This window comes from Protopterus annectens, chromosome 11.part0 (genome assembly GCF_019279795.1).
Source record: "Protopterus annectens isolate FY-2018-M chromosome 11.part0, PAN1.0, whole genome shotgun sequence".
Lineage (NCBI taxonomy): Eukaryota > Metazoa > Chordata > Ceratodontiformes > Protopteridae > Protopterus > Protopterus annectens.
The window spans coordinates 1,338,380,419-1,338,403,105 of NC_056745.1; the positions used below are offsets into that span (position 1 = coordinate 1,338,380,419).

Consider the following 22,687-nt stretch of genomic DNA (forward strand, 5'->3'; position numbering starts at 1 on the left):
GATGAGACTCTTTCTTAGCAGCTTTTCTATCTCTAGTGCTGCTTCTTCCCTTTGACTGGGTGGAACGTCGGGAAGATTTTTCAAAGGGACGGGACAAAGATCGAAGGGGATATGATAACCTCTGGTTATAATCCTTTGTACCCAGAATCGGTGGTGATGGTTAGCCAGGTAGAAGGGTACAAGAAGAAATGTCCCCCAACCACCTCCAGAGGAAAGGAGTTGGGCCGCTCTTCAGGAGCGCTGGTAGGACTGATCAGGGAAAAAAATCCCTGGAACCCTGGTTACGCGGACCTCCTCTGCCCCAAAAGGAGAGTCTTCCCTGTGAGTTTCCCCCTCTGCCTCTGGGGGAGAACTCGGCCTGTGTGTCACGGACAGGACCCTGAGATTTCTTGAACCATATCTTCCCACTCTTTTGGCTTCGGGAGAAAGCACGTTGAGGGAAAGAATAACAAACACATATGGCAGAAAGGGTCTAACCATCCTGTTCACATCTGGACAGTGTGCTTTTAACTTTGGGCCCAAACAACGAGGAGGCCTCAATGGGGGCAATAAGAAAAGAAGACTTAAAGGGTTCCGTGAAGTTGCACAAGCGCATCCAGGCGTGTCGTCTCAAGACCGCAGCTGAACCCACTGCTCTAGCTGCTCCTTCTGATGCGTGAGATATCAGTCGCATAGAGGAGTTAGACATAGATTCAATGGTGGCCAGCTGAGAGGCCATTTTGTCATGGACCTCATCAGACACGGCATCAGCCAAGGTTTTAGAGAGCTCAGAAACCAGATCCCTTTGAAGCCTGGTAAAATGTACCATATAATTCAGGGACCTGATAGCAAAGGTGTGCTTCCCTATCCTGTCCAGGGCCCGGGACTCTTTGTTAGGTGGATGGACAGTCTGGCTTTCTTCTTCTGCCAGATCCTTTTTTGTTGTGGCCGCCACCACCAAAGCATCCACAGGAAGACCTTTGGACCAATGGGGATCCGAAGCAGGAGGGGACAAGATCTTATTTGGCCTCAGGGGAATAGCTTCAATGGTATCAGGAGCCTTACAAGCACGCTGCACGATGAGCTGGACAAGTTAATCGGCAGGTGGAGTAAACCAGGAGGTAGGGGGCCGGGCATGAAAGGCCTGCAGGAACACAGATTCCTCAGAGGTCGGATTAGAGGACTGCTAGTCACCTCTCCGTTTCAGGATTTTGAGGATATCACCAAAGGATACCCTCAGAGGGTGACCGAGGGTATCCTCCCCCCTCATCAAAATCTGTGTCTTCGGTGAGGGACTACTCTGTGGAATCCATGTGTTTCCTCTTACACTAACTTTTCCGGAGGACCTCCTCAGTGGGAGAAGCTGGAGAAGACAGTGGAAAAGGGGATTCCTGAGGGAATATGTCCTGCGGCCCTTGCACCCGGTGTCCGCTAGATGCCACTTGTGAAACCAGTGTACCAGAGGAGGGAGGCGTTATAGACAGTCCGGAATCACCAGCAGCAGCAAAAGCCTTCTCCATCAGTTGTAAGGCTGGTCCACCCGAAGAAGAGTGTATATTTAGGACAGGGGTCATCCCTCCCCTAAGTGGCTCAGCCTGCTGATCCGGACTCCCTGGATGGCTGTGGAACAGCAAGCTATGCGTGTCACAGCTGACATCCTGGGTCGTAGCAAAACTTTCCTGCCATGAAGGCAACTGCGGTTCCTTAATGCGATCCATAAAGGGAACCACAGAAGGGGAAGACTGTGCTACATCCATGGACTTCAAAGGCAATGAAGGAGGAGAAGAAGAAGGGGTCTTTGGAGATAGGTGATCACCTCCCAAGGAAGGATAGTTCCTGAGGGGTGGGATACCTCTGGCCAAGAGTACCTGGTCCACAAGACGCAACACATCATGTTTGGAAAGGCTTCTAGTGGACCTCACGGAGACTGAGGGAGAGACAGGCCTGTCCACAGAAGAGGGAGACTCGGTGCCCATCTCATCTGACCGCACCAAGGACAACGGTGCCGAGAGAGACTGGACTACTGTTGTCTGCACCGAAGTTATCTGTGCCGAGGTCATTGTCTGCAACGACACAGGGATCAGTGCCGAAGTGGTTGTTGGTGCCGAAGATGGAACCAACAAAACTGGAGTCAACAATAAAGGCGTCTGTTCCAAGAAAGATCTCGGGGCCAACTTAATGGTCGGTGCCGATACAGTGGTAATGGTCTGAACTGAGGAGCCCCTCTGTGCCGATATATAGAAGGCTGCAGGAGAAGATGGAGTCGAAATCACTAATGGAGCCAAAGGCCTCGGTGCCGAAGGTCTAGGCATCAAAAGCACTGGGGCTGACAGACAGCTCCGGAGCCAAAACTTTAGCCTTTTTAGGTTTTGGTTGGCAGGAGTCCCCAGCCGGGGACGAAGGCAAAGGTTTAGCCTTAGTAGGAACATCCAAGGTTTTCTTATGGGCTCTAGGAGGGGTTGAGACCTCAGACCCAGAAATAGCCTCTGAAAAAGGAGATTTTAGAAGTCCCTTCAGTATCAGCTTGTTTTTCCTTTCCAACAAGGTTCTATTAGAAAAGTTCTCACAAATAGCACAGGGTGGGTCAACAGATAAATGGGAAGCTCCCAAACAATAAACACACAAAGAGTGTGCATCAGAAGTAGGCAGTTTGTGTCCACAACCAGAACACCACTTAAACCCTGGACTACATTTTTTATCTGCAATGACAGCAAATTAATTAATAGAAAAGTACCAACAATGGTACAAGAGAGTACCCAAAGGTATGAGAGAAAAAGGGAAAAAGATTACCAACGATGGTAAAGAGAGAATACCTCATAGTAAAAGTAGTAAAGAAAAAGCAGAAAAACCTGAAGAAATTATAAACGTTAGATGTGAGAGGGTAAGAAACAATAAAATATTAACTTTTCTGACAGAAAAGTAATCTGTAAAGCTATTAAACAATTGACTGTACTTAGCTCAAGAGAAGTAGCTTGACACAACCGAATGGCAACGCTGCAAACGAAATTTGGGGTAACAGGGAGAGGGGGACTGAGGGTAAGAGTTTAGCTCGAGAGTTTGAAGCTGATGCGAGCTTAGAAAATGGCCGGCTCGGTTCCGAGCTCGGAACCGATATCCATGCGTAAGGAATGAACGAGGATTAACAATATCAGATCAGATTTTATAACCTCAATATTAATAAACATCAAGCTTTGCAAAACTTGATACATAATACAGAACTGACCATTAGACCATCCGATAAAGGTGGTGCGATCACTGTAATGAATACCAATGACTATTTGCATGCAATTTTTGACTTAATGAATAATGTTGAAACTTATTGCTTGATAGATTGGCCACAACATAGAACGATTGTTAACTATGTGGGAGAATGTCTGCATGATCTACTTATGAGCAGAGAAATTAATGAAGGGCTTTATCAGTTTTTTCATGTACCTTCTCCTAAGATACCTGTTATTAAGGGACAGCCGAAGATACATAAGTCATTAACCACTCTACCAATGAGACCTATAGTAGCTGGAGGGGGTTGGGTAACTAAACCCCTCTCCATCTATGTTGAGGGCCAATTAAGTCCTGTAGCATTCTCCTTTGGCACCATCCTGAAAGATACTACACATTTCCTACATGATTTATTAATTTACTGATATGAATGATGTTACTTCTTTACTAATGGTTACAATGGATGTTAAAAGCCTTTTCACCTCCATACCCAATGATTATGGGATGGAGGCGATCAGATACATACTTGGTAAAGATGAACATGAATCCCATTGTAATACTGGCTTAGTTTCCACATTACTAGAATTAATTTTGCATAATAATGTGTTCATGTTTGAACAACAACTATACCTTCAGAAATGGGGTGTAGCGATGGGCAACCCATGTGCCAATTCGTACGCGAATTTGGCTATGTATTTTTGGGAATGTAACCATTTGTACAATAGTGCTTTGAGTAGAGGCATCAAATTATATAGGCATTTTGTGGATGAAGTCTTTATACTTTGGCAGGGGAACGCTACGTCTCTTTCATTATTTGTTGAATATTTCCACTAAGAATTTTTTGAAGTTTACAGTTACACGCTCTGATGAATAAGTGGAATTTCTGGATGTTACACTCATGAAGAATGGTGCCAGTGGAATCAATACGACTCTGTATAGGAAACCTTGTTGGAGAAATGGTCTCCTATCTAGAGACAGCATGCATCCAGGGCATGTATTTTCTAGTATAGTTAAGTCAATTTCTGAGGGTAAAAAGAATTTGTAATAACGAAACTGACCTTGAGACAGAGTTAGATACCCTGGAAAGGAGGTTTATAGGTTTATTGATAGAGGGTATGATAGTGCTACAGTTAGAGCGCTACGTTTAATGACATTAGGGAGTCAAGACAATGCCTCTGGACCTACTACTCATGGGCCCAATGTAAAATGCCTTGATAATGATCAACAGGGAATGGTAACAAATAATGTAAATGATACGAAATATAGAACCTATATGCCTAGAAGAAATGTTACGAATAATAAAGGTAGATGCCCCACTTCCTTTGTGACCAACTATACTAGCAACAATAAGACTGTAAGAGATATAATACAGAAACATTGGCATCTTTTAACACTGGATAACAAAATTGTCAATTTTGTTGGAACACCACCATTTTTTTCATATAGAAATAGAATTTAAAACAACTATTATGCAATGACAAGAAAGTAAAGAAGAACAAAGATCAAAGACTAGGGACATACCCTTGTAGGCACTGTTCTGTATGTAAAGTGTTGAGCAAGGAACAAGTAATTGAAACATTCTACCCTAGATTTTGATTTCCAACCCAGATTCTATGCTGACTGCATAACTACGCATTTGGTATATTTGGCTACATGTGACTCTTGCCCATGTTTTTAAGTGAGCAAAACTATCCAAAAATTAAGAGATAGAGTACTTGAATACCTCTCAGATAGAAGGAAGGGAGACATTAAAAATGCACTAGCTAAACATCAGCTAGAGTTTCCTAAACACCAATTTACATTTAGGCTGTTACAGTGTATACATAAAACTCTGAGAGGAGGTGATGTGAACAACCACTTGGAACAGAATGAGTTAAAATGGATCTTAAGGATGCAAGCACACAGATTTCCTGGCCTTAACAATTGTGTTAGTATTAAACCCGCCCGGAAGTTAAAGAATCACAAGCACAAATGATTTGAGATGGAATATCCTCCTACTAATGGCGATGTCATTTTGGCTCCATTTTTCATTATTGTGATTGGTCAGTTTGTATTATAAATATAGTATGTACTGTTCTTGTTAAATATGAGGATCTGAGGAAGTATTTGTTTTATGCTAAAGCACTTGTCCTATATTTTTTCAAAGTACTGTTTTTATTAAAGTGGAATAAATTCAGCCATGGTTGTCTAGTTGTTTTTTTATGAATATTTATTTTTTCTATCTGGATATTCAGTCTGCACTGGTGATATTTTTCTTTAGTGCCTTCAGATCTAACATTGACACTCTCAGGGCTCTCAGATCTGAAGGTTTGAAACCGTGGAATGGACTAAAGAAGGATAAAATCACTACTTGGGAAGTGGAGGGAAGGCTCACAGATCTGATGCAAGAAAGAGACCGAATAACCCCATCTGAATTTGAACTCTGTGAAATTTCCTCATCATCCTATCCTCATCTGCCTAGAAAAGACTTCTGGAAGATCTAATGTACAAGGTTGTGGACTATGGTCTCAAGTCTATCCTCAGGATAGTTTGTAAAAACAGGGAATGGAGCCGAGGAGATATAGGTTCAACTGTGAACCTGGGTGAATGAGTTTGAAGAGACTTTATAACAGTAATGGCTGGATCCGAGCATTTGGGATCCAATGAGATTGGATCCGAAGTTCTTGGGATCTTCTGAGGAGGCTGCTACGAAGCCATGATTGGGAGCCAAGATCTTAGGAGAGCGGGTGGGGGGGAGGGGAATCTCTTACAAGAATCTGAAGTAGTTTTTGGATGTTTGCTGGGGGCTTGAGCACCTGATGAAGATGGAGGCAGGAATCCCTTTACTACCAGTTTAGTCCTTCTATCTGACCTCACTCTGGAGTTAAAACCGGCACAGAGCAATCAGTGTTTACCTGTGCCGCTTATAGCCAATAAATGTACTCCCTGTGGCCATCAGAATTAGGAATTTTCTGCCCACATGAAGTGCACTTTCTAAAGCCAGTAGGCTGCCATAATTAACAGTGGGGGGGGGGGGGGCAGAGGAGAAAACAATAACTTCTGTTTCTACACACACACAAACACACACACACACACATATATATATATATATATACACACACACACACACACACACACACACACACACACACACACACTAATAGAAAGGTAAACTACCTGCAATGGCAAAAACAGTACCCTATAATGGTTAAGAAAATAAAGAAAGAATGTAAAAGTAACGACTGACACCAACAATGGTACATATGGAAATTACCAAGAAGGAAAGATAAAAGACCTATCATACCCACACAAAAAAAAAATGGAGAAATGTGTTAAAAAGAAAGGGAGGATAGCCAAAAAAACTAGAATAAAAGTCTTCTTCTCCTTTTGGCTTTTCCCAGTTAGGGGTCGCCACAGCGGATCACCTGTCCGCTCATTGATTGGCAATGGAGTTTTTTTAAGGTGTCGAGTTGCCAGCCCGGCGCCCAACCTTCCACAGAAGGCACACACACTCACACCTAGGGCCAATTTAGAGTATCTAATCCACCTACAGCATGTATTTGCGATGTGGGAGGAAACCAGAGCACCCGGAGGAAACCCACGCGACCACATAGAGGACATGCAGACTCCACACAGAAGGCACCCCAGCAGTGGATTGAACTGGAGAACCTCTTGCTGAGAGATGGTAACACTAACCGCTGCACCACTGCGGCCGCCCAAAAAAAAAAAAAAAAAAGAAAAAAACACAAAAACTGAAGAAATGTGTTTAAAAAAAGGGAGGAAGAAAAACTAGAATAAAACTGTTTTCTGAAAAATAGGCACTTACAAAACCTTGCAACAATTAGAAACAAGCTTCTGAGAGAACATCTGCATCTGTGCCAGATGGGGGCAAACAAGATTTGAGGTACTGTAGGCTGACTGGGGCAATGTGGGTAAAGGGAGGAGCTCAACAGTTGGATCTGTAAGTCTCTGGTATGTGGCCGAGTTGGATCCATAACCAACACGTTGAGGAAAAATGAAAAACACATCATATCAAATATTTTCTTTATTAGCATCCAGGCATTACAACCTTTAGCCAGTAGACTTTTTTTTCATATGTAGTACCTCAGTTTTCAGACAGCTCTAATCAACCTACTGTTCAGTCAGCAGCCATACTGGCAGTCGTTGCTGAGCACCAGAAATTGTACATGTTTGTTAACAAATGGATGGGATGAGGTTTCTCAGGTTAGTAATCAGTGTGACTGGCAATCTCACATACATAACATCAGCTAAAAACTTGGTAAATATTCACTATGTATAATCATTGATGCATTATTCAGCAATCAGAGCTGCTCAACGAAGTGCATGGAGCTTCTTGGGCTTCAGTCTTCATCAGCTCAACAAAATGGCATACACTGAAGCTACTACTGAAGTTGTTTCATTCAGCTGAAGTCTTTTATCACATATTGCAGTAGACAATGGGCAGTGAAAGAATGTAAGTAAAGGATCCATTCTGAATATATTTTTGTCTAGGGTTACCACCCACCATGAAGCAGTAATGTTAGGATCATGCCTGTGCCAACACCAGTGACCTCATCCAACCCAAAAATATAAAATCACAGTTATGTCTAGAGTAGATTCTTCCCTCTTTCCTTACTCACCTATTGTTGAAGTGATATCATCACGTGTCCAGAATAGTTTGACACAAACATATGTAATGCTAGGCTTGTACTTCTGCATACACAGTGTAGCCACTCATGTCTTTTCCAGTTCTAAATAATAAAAAACATGCTAACAACTTGCATATAAACCTCTCCCCAATTATAATCATATACCAAGTTCTTATTTGGTCAGCCACCTCCTCCCACCTCGCCACCCACTTGCAATATTAGGGTCATGTTATTCTGTGGGGGGGGGGTAGACCTCCCTCTTCTCCATTTATAAATGTAAAAGAAAAAAAAAACACTTGTAATTTAGGTAGGCCTCAAGGCAATATGCTAGCTATATCAGTTCATAGTAGACGGTTCACAGGTAGTTATTAGGCATGCAGTCCAAGGGAGGACCATTAAGCCCAAATTCCCAATTACCCTACAGCACTGCCTGGTTAAGTGACTTGCTCAAGGTCACATAGAAGGTAAATGAAGGTTGAGGGAATCAAACTCTGTACCACAAGTAACTCATTAACAGTGGATTACCTTAATCCTCTGTTTTAAATGCTAGACAACAATACAGTCCTGAGTAGATTTGAACAAAGTACTCTTTTCACAGACTTCTACCAATCACTTAATTTGCAAACTGAGCCACAGAATACTAGTAATAATACATACTTGCTGCTGCACAACAGTGGCCAAATAGCTATTTCAAACTGGTGAAAAGAACTGAGACAAACTGGACTTAATCCCTTCCAAAGATATTTTCTGCTGACATTCAGAGGGGAGCCAAAGAAGGGGGTGGTCTCAGGTCAGCACCATGATATAGAGGGATAAAGACCTAACTACATCCCAGGTCACCCAGGTTGGATTAGTGGCTTTGGTGTCTGAGGCACCAGTAGACAGGGCATTCACAGACCATTCCTGAGGGAAGTGGTGGTCCACAGAAGGGAAGAGTCCTCAGACACACTGTCGACAAATATAGGGGAGGGGAGAGAAGGGCAAACAAGGGTATGTCATAACATGACATCCCTCAACAGCACAAGCAGATGTTACCACTGCCCCAGGAAACCTTAAAATCCACACTGCCCCCCGTCCCCCCGCTCACTCAAAGAAGAAAATGTCTGGGGCAGGTAAAGAGCAGCAGACAGACACAGTAAAGGACAGGGGCACTGGGATGGCCCGAAAGGATGAAGCAGAAAATGGAGCTGGAAAAAAAGAAGGGAAGCATTCATTAGAAAATTTCTTATAAAATGCTGTACAGAAGATGCTACTTGTTTGATGGATGCTGAAATTCAAATAAAGACCTGTTAGTTTGTGAATGGTCTAAGTTTTACCTCTTTAGAAAAGGAGGTTCACTTCTAATGTCAAAGATGTGAATGTCAGATGATCACATGAAGAAATGAAACTAAATGGTTAAGCAACGGTAGCTCCATATTAAAGTATACTTAGGAGTGGTACGACCTCAGGGAAGAGACATATCCTTTTCCCTGAGTTTGCTCAGTCTAAAAGAAGAGTATATGTAAGCTGGGAAGGGCACAGTTCCCTACTGTGAGGGTGTGCTAAAAAAAAAAAAAAAACTGTAGTATTCTTGTGTTGGTTAACCTTCTAACATCAACCATAAAACTTCACTGAGCTGATCAGTACACTTTTGGATCGCTAGTATTATGAATGTAATTCCTAGAAAAGTATATCTGAGCAAACGGTAGAGCTTTAACTTGATTACAGTAAAAAAGAATGTAAATGGAGACGGAGTCTAATTTAGATTTGCTACATGTATAAAGTACATCTACAATTCACCACCGCAATGACTAGGTTACAAGATTCATTTCAAATTTCAGCTTACTTATAACGTGTGACGCTGGCATCTAAACATGTCAAGGGGATATCCAAAAGAAGATCATAAATAAATTCATACACAACAGCCAGGGCAAGCTTCTAGAACACAACATGCAAAATCAAATAATGTTAAGAAAAAGAAGACTCTGTATAAAAGCATGGTTCAGAGGACTCTGCTTGCAAGATAAAAAAAACAACCACACAGAATGCATTGCTATGCAACAAACAAAGGGCTGAATAGACTATGATAATACTCAATTGTCTAAACAAGTTATATGCACTTACTACTATACAAGGTGGATATACATCTTCCACATGAACTGGTGATGAAAAAAGTAAAGTGCTCAAAATATCCCTTACCATCAGATAATCTTAAATACAATAAATGCTGAAAACTACTATCATGCCTTATCTTGTTAACCAGCCACTTAGTGCCAACACCATCCCACCTCCTGCTTTCTTTCAAAGCTACCCCGAGTCATATATTTATTCTGAAAACATAAATGTGAGGCACACAATTTTACCCAGAGACATTCAAGCTGTTTTTGGTGTTACTGGTGGAATCCATACCTCAAAGACCATCTGCCAAGCTAGTTACTTCCTACAACCTGGGCCAGATAAAAGGTGAATTAAATCATGCTGTCTACAATCATCACTCTGTCCACAAATGTATATCTTCTTCATCATGCATATATTTTTTAAGAACTGCTTCAGAGTAGGCACTTCCACCACTTCCACATGAAGAATCTGCATTCATACATTATTGCTGGCAATCCACATTAAATCATGCAGACAAATGTACCAGCACACCACAGGAAGTACGCCACACCAAAAATAACAATACAAACAATCATACTTTAATTTGAACATTACTATTCCATCAAATTAGCACTGTTGGTTAAAAAATAAGAATTTCAAGAATACACTGCAGCATAGGTGCTACTGAATGTTGGGTCTTACAGAGTTTAGGAGACACTCATTTTCAGTAGTAGGCCTCAATGTGCCTGTATGGGACACATTCCTCAATAACACCTATCCTGCCAAATACAAACATGTCTACACCACATGCATGGTTCTACTGAAAAAGAAAAACATTCAAAAGCTCAGTCATACTTTGCCAAATCGAGCTCAACTATGAAAGCGACTTTATTTACCAATTCCACCCCTATTTTAAATAATAATTCTAAGATCAACTCAACTCTTTTTTTTTTTTTTTTTTTTTTTTAACAGTAATGCCCACTCTAAGTTAAGCTTGATTTTGCAAAATGTGAAGTAAAGGCTATAAATGCCTTACTATAACAATCCTGAGCACAAATACCCACAGAAAGACAATACAAAAAGCTTTTCTAATTTAAGCAAAAATACATCAAAATAATGAACTGCAACACATGCAGACTACCCTAGAGCATTGCACCAAAAATGTAGTTAGTTAAAAACTCTGCTCAAATGAAATGGTATCAAGTTATCTGAAAAGCTGTGCACAAACCAGACCACAGCTGTATCACACCTTTTCAGCCATTTCATTTCTGTAGTGAAAAAATGTTAGAAGACCAGGTTAGTTAAGTGATTTAAGTAAAAAAAAGATGTGGATTAGAAAAGGAAGTGATGTCAGTAGAGGTAGGAAGTGGTGCACTGATCAGTCATAAGGTTAGGACAAAGCTGGTACTTGAAAATACTATACCTCTTGGAGAGCCTTGTCCTTTCACTGATGATTTATGGCTGGAGAGAGTGATGACCCTATCTCTGTGACCTAGTACTGAGATGGTATAGGATAAAAATGAGTTTCTTACTTACAGTTAGGAAAAAATCTCCACATCATAATGTAGGGAAGTGACAGCTATAAGGAATCCCCAAAACATATCACAATGATCTATAAATATTTATTTCTAGATATAAATTTTCCTGTAGGATATATTTTGTCATGATCCTCCTTGAATAACTTGATGCATGGAGACCAACACAGACTTACCATGTCTCATGCACTGCTGTCAATAGGCATAGCTGAATGACTTAACCACATGAGAAATGAGTAGATCAACTCACATTCTATAATTAACTCATTATGAATATTCAGATGAGTCATTTAAAATCACCATAACATTGTTAATCTGTTGCATTATTGTAGAATTTGCTATGATTCATAAAAAAGTGGGTTACAACATTTCATTTCACATCTTCACTTTAAACTGTTTTCAACAGCAGGAAACACAGCCCAAAATAAGACATATGAAAAGTCTTACTTACTAAACTTCAATGGTTTGAAAACTGTACTTTATTTTCATTAGAAATATAATTTGGTGCAACATGACTAACAAAAAGTATCCATTCAACTGATATGGAGATATGACCTAATGTTTGATGTCTGTGTTACTTGTGCAGTGTCATTTTTTTTTTAGTTCCCAGCAAAAAAGTACAAATACTCTGGGTATATGTTTAAGTACAAGAATGGCACTGATAAACTTGGTAAAAGTTCATGTGTTGAAACTGACACTCAAATTACAACTAAATAAATTCATTGATATATTAATTGAGGTAACTTTCAAATCTGTCCTCATTCAAACCTCTCAAAGTAACCTTCTTCTACGAAACAAAATGACGTCAGTCTCCAAAGCAGAAGAATTGATGGGATTAGGTTGCTAATTCCACAAAGAAGAAAATCAGTCAACAGTGGCCCTAATTTCAGCACAAATGGGCTGCAAGGCCAGTACAGTGCTCACTGTGCTACTGCAGCAAAACATTCAGGAATCTTGTCCCTTATAGCCAAGGCATCATCTCCAATGGTTAAGAGATATACAACAGTCCATTTCCTATCTCAGTATGATTAATCAATATGGACTGTTATTTGTGCAAAAGGTTAGTTAAGCTAAGGTCATCCTCCTTCCAAGGGAGCGATAACTAGTCAAAAGCATGCAAAGTATCAGGTCTCCTCAAGCAACTAGTAATGCTGTAGGATATTTCTGTAACTCACCTACCTTCTTCAAAGCAATTTTATTCAGTAGGATACAATCTGAAAAACATTCCAAACTAATACACTGAATGTAGGAAGGAACAAGTTAAGAAAAAAGCCCTTTGGTACACCCCTGCTAAGCAAACCTGTGATGTACTGCAAAGGTGTGAACTTTAAGCCAGGAACTAAAAGCAGAAACACTATGCACTAATACTCCAATGAAACTAGTAGGGGAAGCTGGCATTCTTCTGATAGGACGGGGTTTGGCAGTACCAGGGATGAGCCTACCCTATCTTCCTCTTGCAGCAAAGTGCAATGTTAGAGGCGAGCTTCATAAGTCCAGCTGGCAATCTGGCAGCAAGATCACCAGAGTCCTTCACTAAGCAAAACAAGTGCTTTGACTGACAATGAAAATTCTGTACATACCATTTTTTTGTCCTTTTGAGCATAACTAACCAAGTAGTCAGCGTCATCCCTAAAGTAGTGCAGTCGGGGAGGCAAACTGTAAGAGTATAGTTTAATGAAGCATCCTGTATGTAGAAACAAAGTTACATATGTAAAGGATATGTACCATATCTAAATAGGCCACAACTTTATCAGTCATTGACTTGAGCATAGCAAAATGTCTGACAAACCTTAATAAGCAAATACGTGAATCAAAATACACAAAGCAGTCGTCTTTCTCTCCTACCATGCATGGGAAACTATTGCATCTTCTGTTGCTGCTGCACTGAAAGTGTATTTACATCCTTATGAATAAACCCAATTGCCCACGGTGATTTACTTTGTAAGTCTTTATGGGTACATTCAGGCCAATAAAGGCAAACTCCATTAGCTGCAGACATGTATGTTTTGGCCTTTTTTTCACCTTGTCAGTACAGCATAAGTGGACTGTTTGGCTACATTATAGAAATGCAGACCTTAATATCGAGCCTGATGTCCATAAACATTAGGGTGCCTGCAAGATATCCCAAGTAATATCTAAAGCAAAGGGTAAAAAAGTCGCACAGAAGCCATGTAGCAGAAATGGGTCTATATTACTTTGTCAAAACCCAACTTCAGCGAACAGCCATTCAGTGAACATGTTTCTCATGAAATTGAGTTAGTTGCCCAACATACTGAATGACACACACACCGCAGTATATTAAACCTACCAAAGTGGGAGGCTGCACCCCCCCCTTACTTATATATACTAATTCCAAGATTGCACTACAGTAGGGAAAAGGGCAAATTTCCATATGTTGGCCAACTAACTCACTTCCCTGGGAAAAATGTTCACTGATGTGAACATTCGATGAACAGCCATTTTTTTTATTTGTCTTCGATGAACGCCCAATTGACCGATGTTTGGTTTTAATAAAGTAATATAGACCCAGCTGAAACACATGTATGCCCTTAACTAGTCAATTTGCCTATATCCCACAAGCTTCTACTGCTTTACACAGTAAAGACTTTGCAAGGCCTGTGCTTTCTTGCAGTTTTTACTGAATGGTTTGCCTGTGTGGAACACGAAGGCTCCTTGCCAGGAGAATCCAGTGTACAAGGACATTGGGCCATATGATTACCTTAAAGCCCTCTCTCTATACTCAGTCTCGTACAGGTTACTGAGAGGTAATCTATGCCTGGCATAAAAGGCATCCTTGGATACAGCTCTAAAGGATATTTTGCACATCCACAAAACGAACAGCATCACAGCCACTAGATCCAAGGACTTAAATAATGCTTGCAACATAAATAGACATGATGGTGATAAAGCTGCATCTCTCAGAGGATCCCATGCTCTCTCTGGAACACGCTCCCCCACCATGTGAAGTAGAGTCTACCCCTAATCCTCTAAGAATAACCCTGAGCAATGGATAGGAAATCAGAAATTCATAGCAACAAAGAAGGCAAACCTTAGTTAAAGGTCAGGCCAACACAGCATAAAACTTGAAAAACAGAAGTTCAGACCACCACGGCAGAATATATCCGAGAGGTTTATTGAGGTGATCACTTTCACAGACTATGCCGCTTCTTCAGACCATAAAACAGAAGACCAAAGTAAAATCCAAACAATTAGATATTAAAATCAAGACAACCCTATGGTGAAGGCAAGCCTCAAAGTGAAGCTGCTGCCACTGCATCCGTTTTAATTTATACAGCTTATTTTCAATGTCTCTCAGCTCAGTAAGGAAAACATTCATACTGCAAACAGTCTCTTCCATCATATTAGTACTCACATTAGCAGATAAATCAAGGCATAGCACAGGGTTCCCATCAATTTTAACAAGTCTGTTATAGCAGTCTGAATGTTGCCTATTGTCACGAGACGGACTGTAATCTAATTTAACGCTAAAACCTTCTGGCATGTACCAATGAGATGTAGCCGCAAAATAAGCACAGCAACAAAGACAAACATCACAGTTAGAGGTCAGTCCAACATAGCATAAAACTTGAAAAATAGAAGATTAGACCATCACGACAGAATATATCCAAGAAGATTATTCAGGTGAGCACTTTCATGGATTATGCCACTTCTTCAGGACAAAAGTAAAATCCAAACAATTAAATATTAAAATCAAGACAAAAAACAACCAATAAAACAATTCAAATAATAATTCAATGAACCAGCTTCCATGCTAGCAGAGCTGGTTTTAAAGGGACACTGCCATTAATTCCTGATTCTCTGTATGCTTTTACCATAGGGCTGTCCCTAAAGGACTTTGTATTCTCAAAATGCCCACCTATGGTGAATTGTTTCCCAATTTGCTAAGCTGTTGGCAAGCCTTTGATCTTGAACTTAGCTTCAGTTATATTCGCCTACTTACAGAGTTCTTTAAGCCCTTAGAGAATGATTTTTCAAACAGAAGGGCTGTTTAAGGAACTCAAGAGCTCATATGCACCTGAGATCTGTTTGTTGAAGATCAATGAGACCTGTAATAACATCTTGTTATAAGACAACAAGCAAACTATGCCAACAAACACACAAGAAATTGCAATGGGACTTTAATGACTTTACTAGAGGTAATATTTCTGTCTGCCCACAGGGAAATTCAAATACTACTGCTCCGGCCACCAGAGATCCTACAACAGGATCTAAGATTTTAACTTCTATTACTAGCACTCTTACTATGAATAGCTCTACTAACAAGGTGATTCACCCCAATGATATGGAGGTGTATACTAGCAATTGTATGGATGCTGGAGCTCACCATAAGGAGTCTATTGCATCTACTTCATCTTCTTTTCCACAGGCTTTGCATCCTGCACTTCCAGTTTCCATGAGAGGTTTGAATACTCACAGGATGGGACGTTTGTTAAGCAGAGGGAGAAGGAAATGGAAGGCATCAATGGAGCATGTACCGATCATCAAATCCAAGACTGGCTGGAGTCGGGTGACAGAGACATAATGTACAATATTTCTTCTATCCAGCTTACACACAAGCAAATGTCTGCTCTTAACACAGGTTTGTCATTTGTTCCTGCCCAACGCTTTGCACTAAATGATGTTATTCCTGATCTAAAGTTGTTTGCTCGTAAAGTTATGCTCAGCTGCTTGCTGCCTGGATCATTTGAAATTAATGCTACTGCTCCAGTTTTTTAAAAAAAACAATACATTTAATCCCCTTCTTAATGTTTCACTTGAAACTTTTTTAAGAATGTGTGAAACTGAGTTGTTTGATAGTATTAACACCCTCAGCTCGAACTATCATAACAAATTTTTTTTTAATTTATCGTTCAAGGAATGGAGAGCTTTGACTGACTTGAAGAAGAAGAACCGGAATATACACATACGACCAGCTGATAAAAGGGGGGGGTGCGCGTTGTTGTAGTGGCTAGAACTCAATACTATGAAAGTATGGTTAAACTTTATTCTGATGTAGATACATATTGCAAGTTGAGCAAGTCTGAAATTAGCAATTTTGTGCAGAGAGTTCATAATGTGTTATATGACCTGTTTACGATAGGTCTTATTAATTATGATTTATATAAATATTTCCTGGTGGATAAACTGGTTGTACTGGTTTTGTATGGCCTCCCCAAAATCCACAAAAGTCTGTATCAACCTCCTATGTGGCCTGTAGTATCGGGCCAAGAATTGTTAATGCAGCCTTTATCAGTTTATGTGGGAAGCAAACAAACCCATGTTGGATAATGCTCCTGCATTACTGAGGGACATTGAACATTTTTCAACATCTCTCTGAGTGTGTTAAGAGTTTGGGCAATGTTTCTGGCTATATATTAGTTACTTTAGATGTCTGCAAATTGTTTACGGTTATACCCAACGTTGATGGAATTGATTTTACTAGACTGTTTCTCTCCCACCATAGTAATTATTTCCATGGCTCCATCACTGTTATCTGTTCTTTGCTAGAGCTTACACTTGAAAAAAAAAACAAAAAACAAGTTAGGTATTCACCATAACGTTCCATGTTTGTTGTCCATCTTGCCATTCATTCTTACATGCATGGGTTCGGATCCTCGGCTCCAACTTGGCTGAATACACAGCTGAAAGTCACAAACTTGGCCTGTGGTAGGTAGGTATCCCATGATGCAGTGGTGCAACTCTCCAGAACTTGTTTACTGCTAACATACTAATAAGTAATACATATATACATATATACATAAATAAATAAATATATATATATATATATATATATATATATATATATATATATATAAAACCCCATGTCAAGGAGAAACAAACCGAGTCAAGGAGCTCATACAAAGAGGAAAGATCGCCCCCAGGTCCTCTAGGAGTCCTTGGACAGGGGAAGGAGGGAGGGGTCGTAAGAATGAATGGCAAGATGGACCACAAACATGGAATGCTATGGTGAGTACATAACTTCTTTATGTTATGTTGCCCTATCTCGCTCTCATTCTTACATGGATGAGACAGTGGCTCAGGAGAGTACACCTTTGAGCACAGTGGAACCAAAGAAGGCCCTGTCCTGGGAGGCCAAATCCACTTTGTAATGAGTGATAAATGTATAAGGATTGGCTCACGTAGCTACAGCACAAATACTGTCCACAGACATTCTGGCCTGAAAAGCAGATGATGTAGCTAATGCTCTGGTTGAGTGACTCTAATTCTGAATGGCAGTTCCCTATTATTAGAGTTATAGATAAAGGTGATACAATTTGAGAGCCAATTTGAAAGGGTGACTTTAAAAACTGGCTTACCCTTCTTTGCTTCAGAGAAGGAGATGAATAATTGATCAGATTTTCCTGAAATCTTTAGTTCTATGCAAACAGAATCTGAGCTGTCTATGCACGTCCAACTGATGGAGTTTATACTCTGCCTTGCTACTATGGTTGGGAAAAACACCAGGAGCTCAATGGATTGGTTGATATTGGATTGAGAGCAAACCTTACGTATAAAGGATGGATTAGTTCGTAACAATACCCTATCCCTATGAAAGATCAGATATGGAGGTCTGATTGACAGTGCTTGCAACTCTGAGACTCTTTTGGCAGATGTTACGGCTACTAGAAAAATGGTCTTCCAGGAAAGAAATTTGAGGCCACAAGATGAAGAAGGCTCTAACGGTGTCAATGTAAGTTGAGATAGGACAAAATTTAAATCCCAAGGAGGAAGTGGTTCCTTAAAAGGAGGTCTCAACAAGGAAGCGCCTTTTAAAAATGTTTTACACAACCTGTGTGACATTAATTTAGAAGAAAGGTCACCAATGTGGAAATTCGAAATCGCACCCAGCTGGACCCTAATAGTTGCTGCAGCTGAGCCGTGCTGAAAGAGTTCTGCCAGAAATTCTAAAATGGACTAATAGGCACAGAAAAAGTGTCAATGTTTCTATTCTGCGACCAGTGAGAAAGTCTTTTCCACTTGCTAGTATATAGTTTTCCATTAAAAAATGTGTTTGATTGCTGGAGTGAAGTTTTGAAGCCTGACTAAATTGGGAAGTGGAGCAGCCATGCTGTCAAGCTGAGGGTGTGGAGAGAAGGATGAAATGTGCCTGACATATGTGTTAGAAGGTCTGGAACTGGTTCCAGAGCCCAAGGCTTCTCCTGAAGATGAGGCCAGAGGAAGGGGAACCAAATCTGCAAAGGTCAATATGGGGCAACGAGAATCATCCTGCTTCCTAAGGATTTTACTTTTTGAATGACTTTGGGTATGAGGGGAAATGAAGGAAAGGCATAAAGAAGTCCCAGGGGCCAATAGTGTACAAGTGCATCTCTTGGTGTCTCCCCCAGTGGGGGAATTAGGGCAAAGTAGCTGCTGCACTTGGCATTCATGGGAGTAGCAAAAAGATCGCAGCAAGGCTAACCCCATTTCCGGAAAATCTCTTCCGTTACTCCTGGTTCAGAGACTACTCGTGAGGCATTAATATTGCCCTGCTCAGGTTGTCGGCTATCACATTGGTTTTCCTGGAATGTGCATTACTACTAGAAAGCATTGGGAAAAAATTGCCCATTGCCAAACTTTGAGCCTCGTGACACAGTGGGTATGATTTGGTTCCTCCTTGTTTGTTTATGTACTAAACCCCCAACATATTGTCTGATAGTATAGCAATCGTCCCCAGTGGAAGAGAGTTATGGAGTGCTTGCAATGTCAGAAGCATTGCTCTCATCTCTAGAATACTGATATGCAAGTGGGCCTTCTGGTCCTGCCATATAACGTGGACCGTCCTTCCCAGATAATGCCCCCCCCATCTTGGAAGCGTCCGTGGTCACTGTAGCAACAGGTTATTGTTGAATAAAGGATCTCCCCATAGTCACATGGTTAGACTGGATCCACCATCATAGGTCCTTTTTGCATGACTCTGTTATTCTGATCAGGTGGGACATAGGAAGTTCTTGAAGCAACCACTGTGAGAACAGGAGCCATTGAAGGATTCTCATATGCATCCTGGTGAGAGGAACCAATGTTATGGTTGAAACCATTGTCCCTAGGAGTTACAGAACTACCTTTGCCTTTACCTTGTCTTTTGGAAGAAGGTACAGTATTTGCTGTCTGAGGGCTGAAATTCTGTCAACTGAAGGAAACAGTGTCTAGATTTGTGCCTATAAAAGCAATATGTTGACAGGGCAGCAAAGCAGATTTTTGTAAATTGGCTGTTATGCCTAACTGAGCACAGATTTCCAATGTTGCATCCCTGGCTTGTTGGAGTAGATGCTTGGTGATGGCAGTTATTAGCCAGTCATCCAGATACAGAAACACTTGGAATCCAAGATGTCTCAAGTGAGCCGTTACTACTGCCATGCATTTGGTGAACACTCTGGGGGCTGTAGTGAGACCAAAAGGCAGAGCTCAGAACTGATAATGACTGGCTCCTAGCCATAAGCATAAGTGATTCCTTGATGGTCTGTCCATTTTTATGTGGTAGTATGCATCTTGGAGGTGTAGTGAGCACATCCAATTGCCTTTCCCTAAGAAGGGAAGTATTGACTGCAATGTCACCATTCGGAACTTTGACTTTTTGACAGATTTATTTAACTTGCTGAGATCCTATATGGGTCACCAGTCCCCTGTTCTTTTTGGCACCAAAAAGAACCTTGAGTAGGTTCTGAATCCTATTTGATTTGCGGGGACTTCTTGGATGACTTTTGTTCAGCAACTTTTGGATTTCCATAGTTGCTTGCTCCCTTAGATTGGGTGGAACATCCAGGATTGTTTTGACTTGTGGGAGAGGGTGGCAAAAGGGAATGGAATATCCTCTGGATATTATGCTTTGTACTCACTTGTATTTTGTGAAACTTTGCCAGGCTTCTGGGTACAAAGACAAACGTCCCCCAACTGCCTCCAGAGTAGAACAGCCAGGCCTCCTTTCAGTAGCACTGATAGGGATGTTCGGCAAAAGAAAATACTGTCATCCTGGTTTTGCGGACCCCCTCTGCCTCTAGGACATCTACCACTGTAGCCTCCCCCTCTGCCCCTGGGGAAGGATTCACCTCATGCATCTTGAAAGCTCCTTGGGATCCTTTAAACCACATTTTTCCACTCTTCTGGCCTTTAGGGTAAGGTCTTGAAGGTACAGAAAAACATACTCCAACAGCAGACAGAGTTTTCTCTTCCTGCTCGCACCTGGTGAGTGTGCCTTTTATTTGGGTCCAAACAGTGAGGAACCATCAAAGGGGGTATTAGTAAAGATAGACTTAAAACATTCTGCAAAATTACACAAGCGCATCCAGGAGTGTCTCCTCAAGGAAACGCTTGAACCCACTGCCCTACTCGCTCCATCCGCTGCATAAGATATCAGTCTCATGGAGGAGTTGATGATAAAATTTAAGGTGGATAGCTGGGAGGAGACTTTCTCATTCACCCTCGCAACTAATGAATCTTGTAGAGTATCTACTAGTTCTTTCAGGAGATCTCTTTGCAGCCTTGTAAAGGTGTGAGATAGTTCAGCGATCAGAGTGTAAAAGTCACTGACGAAAAGACAAGCTTCCCGTATCTGTCCATCATTTGAGAATCTTTGGAGGAGTAACAGATGAGGAGGTCTCAGAAAGTTCCTTCTTGGTGGCTGCTGCCACCACCATAGCATCTACAGGTACATCCTTTGTGTGAAAATCCCTTCCAGTAGGGGCTGACAAAAACTTGTTTGGCCTCCAAGGGACTGGTTCCATAGTGTCAGGCGACTCCCATGGCTTCCGACTAAGTCCATGCATTCATCAAAAGGCAGAGACACCCAGGAGGCTGAAGGTTGAGATAGAAAGGCCTTCAGGTACACCGACTCCTCATCAGAAGAGGTCATGGTTTTCCAGCCGCCTCTCTGCTTTAGGATCTCCAGGATATCTGCAAATGAGATATCATCAGAAGACGACCGTGGGGACCCTTCTGACTCCTCGAGATCAGTGTCTGATGTGACGGACTCATCAGGGGAGTCTATATGCTTTCTCTTGCATGTCCTCTTTCGAGGGGGGCTCCTCAGAAGGATATTCTGGGGAGGCATTGGAAGAGAGGGTTTTGCCCAATGGGGGATCCTGAGGCTCTGGATCTCTGCTATCCTGTGAATGGGGTGGTGCCGAGACAGTAGCCGGTGCCTTGGGGGAAGAATGCTGGTATCCCTATGTAGAGCTGCAGAAGGGGACAGACACTCCTAATCAGCTCGAAAGCAGATCCCACCGGTTCCGACAAGACAGAGGACACCCCCAGCCCCAGAGAGACTGGCTCTGAGGTCGATGTAGGAGCCAAGTTCACCCGAGCAGACGCATCGAGGGGCAGTCTCAGAACCAAAGATGTTTGGGTCCAAGCATCCCCCTCAAAGCCAGCTGGAGAACCCCGGCTCCCAGACAACCCAGACTGTGCAGAGAGTGTCAGAGCAGATATCGGTTCTGTCCTCTCCGAAGGTAGTCCTGGAACCGATGGTTCTACAGTAAGCGGTACCAGGCACTCCAGCTCGGTAGATCCAGCTTGGCTCAGAGGAGGAACAACTGTGGATGCAAGAGTCTTGGAAGTCTCTGAGACCTGATGGGTCAGAGCCGAGAACAATTTAGCTAGTACCGGAGACTTCAAGAGTCTGCGCACCACCCACTACACATCATCATCATCAGATAGGCTCCTAGTGGACCTGGAGGATACAGAAGGTGAATGAAATCTCCCCAAAATGGGAGATCTCAAGGTAGGGGAGACCGGTGGAATGTCAATGGACTGCCTCTGCGGCTCCGAAGACCTTGGGGCCGAAGAACTATGCTTGTCAATAATGATGACCTCCGTCGGTTCTGAGGCCTGTGGAGACGAGGCGGTAGATGGCTTAGAAAGTTTTGAAATTTTTCTGGGGGTTCAGACAGAGCCAAAGAGACAGGAGATAGCCTTTTGGATGGTTTGTCGCTCTTAGAAGAAGAGGATGAAGAAGAAGCACTCTGCACAGCTTCCTCAAAGGATGGCTCTAAGAGCCCCTTAATCAATTTGTTTCTCCTCTTCTGTAAGACTCGTGCACTAAAGGAATGATAGAAAGTACAATTCTCCTGTAGATGTATAGCCCCCTTAGACAATATATGCAAATGACATGTCTGTCAGTAATCGACATTTTCTGGGTACATTTCTGACATTTTTTAAAGCCCGATGGCTTATGCTCTTACTCCCTAGTGTCTTTAGACATGGTAGAATAAAGTAGTTCCCAAAAGGATTACAAATAACAAACTAAGAACACTGCTA

General features: G+C 41.7%; 1 protein-coding gene across 1 annotated transcript in view; it reads right to left on the reverse strand.

Annotated features, from left to right (window-relative positions):
- The window catches only part of SBF1 (SET binding factor 1), a gene marked incomplete in the record, with an annotated part of 3,250,730 nt that overhangs the window by 829,271 nt on the left and 2,398,772 nt on the right, over positions 1 to 22,687 (reverse strand). Inside the window, 1 exon segment of the mRNA XM_044088658.1 lies at positions 11,326 to 11,400. Within this exon segment, the coding sequence (XP_043944593.1) occupies positions 11,326 to 11,400 (75 nt within the window).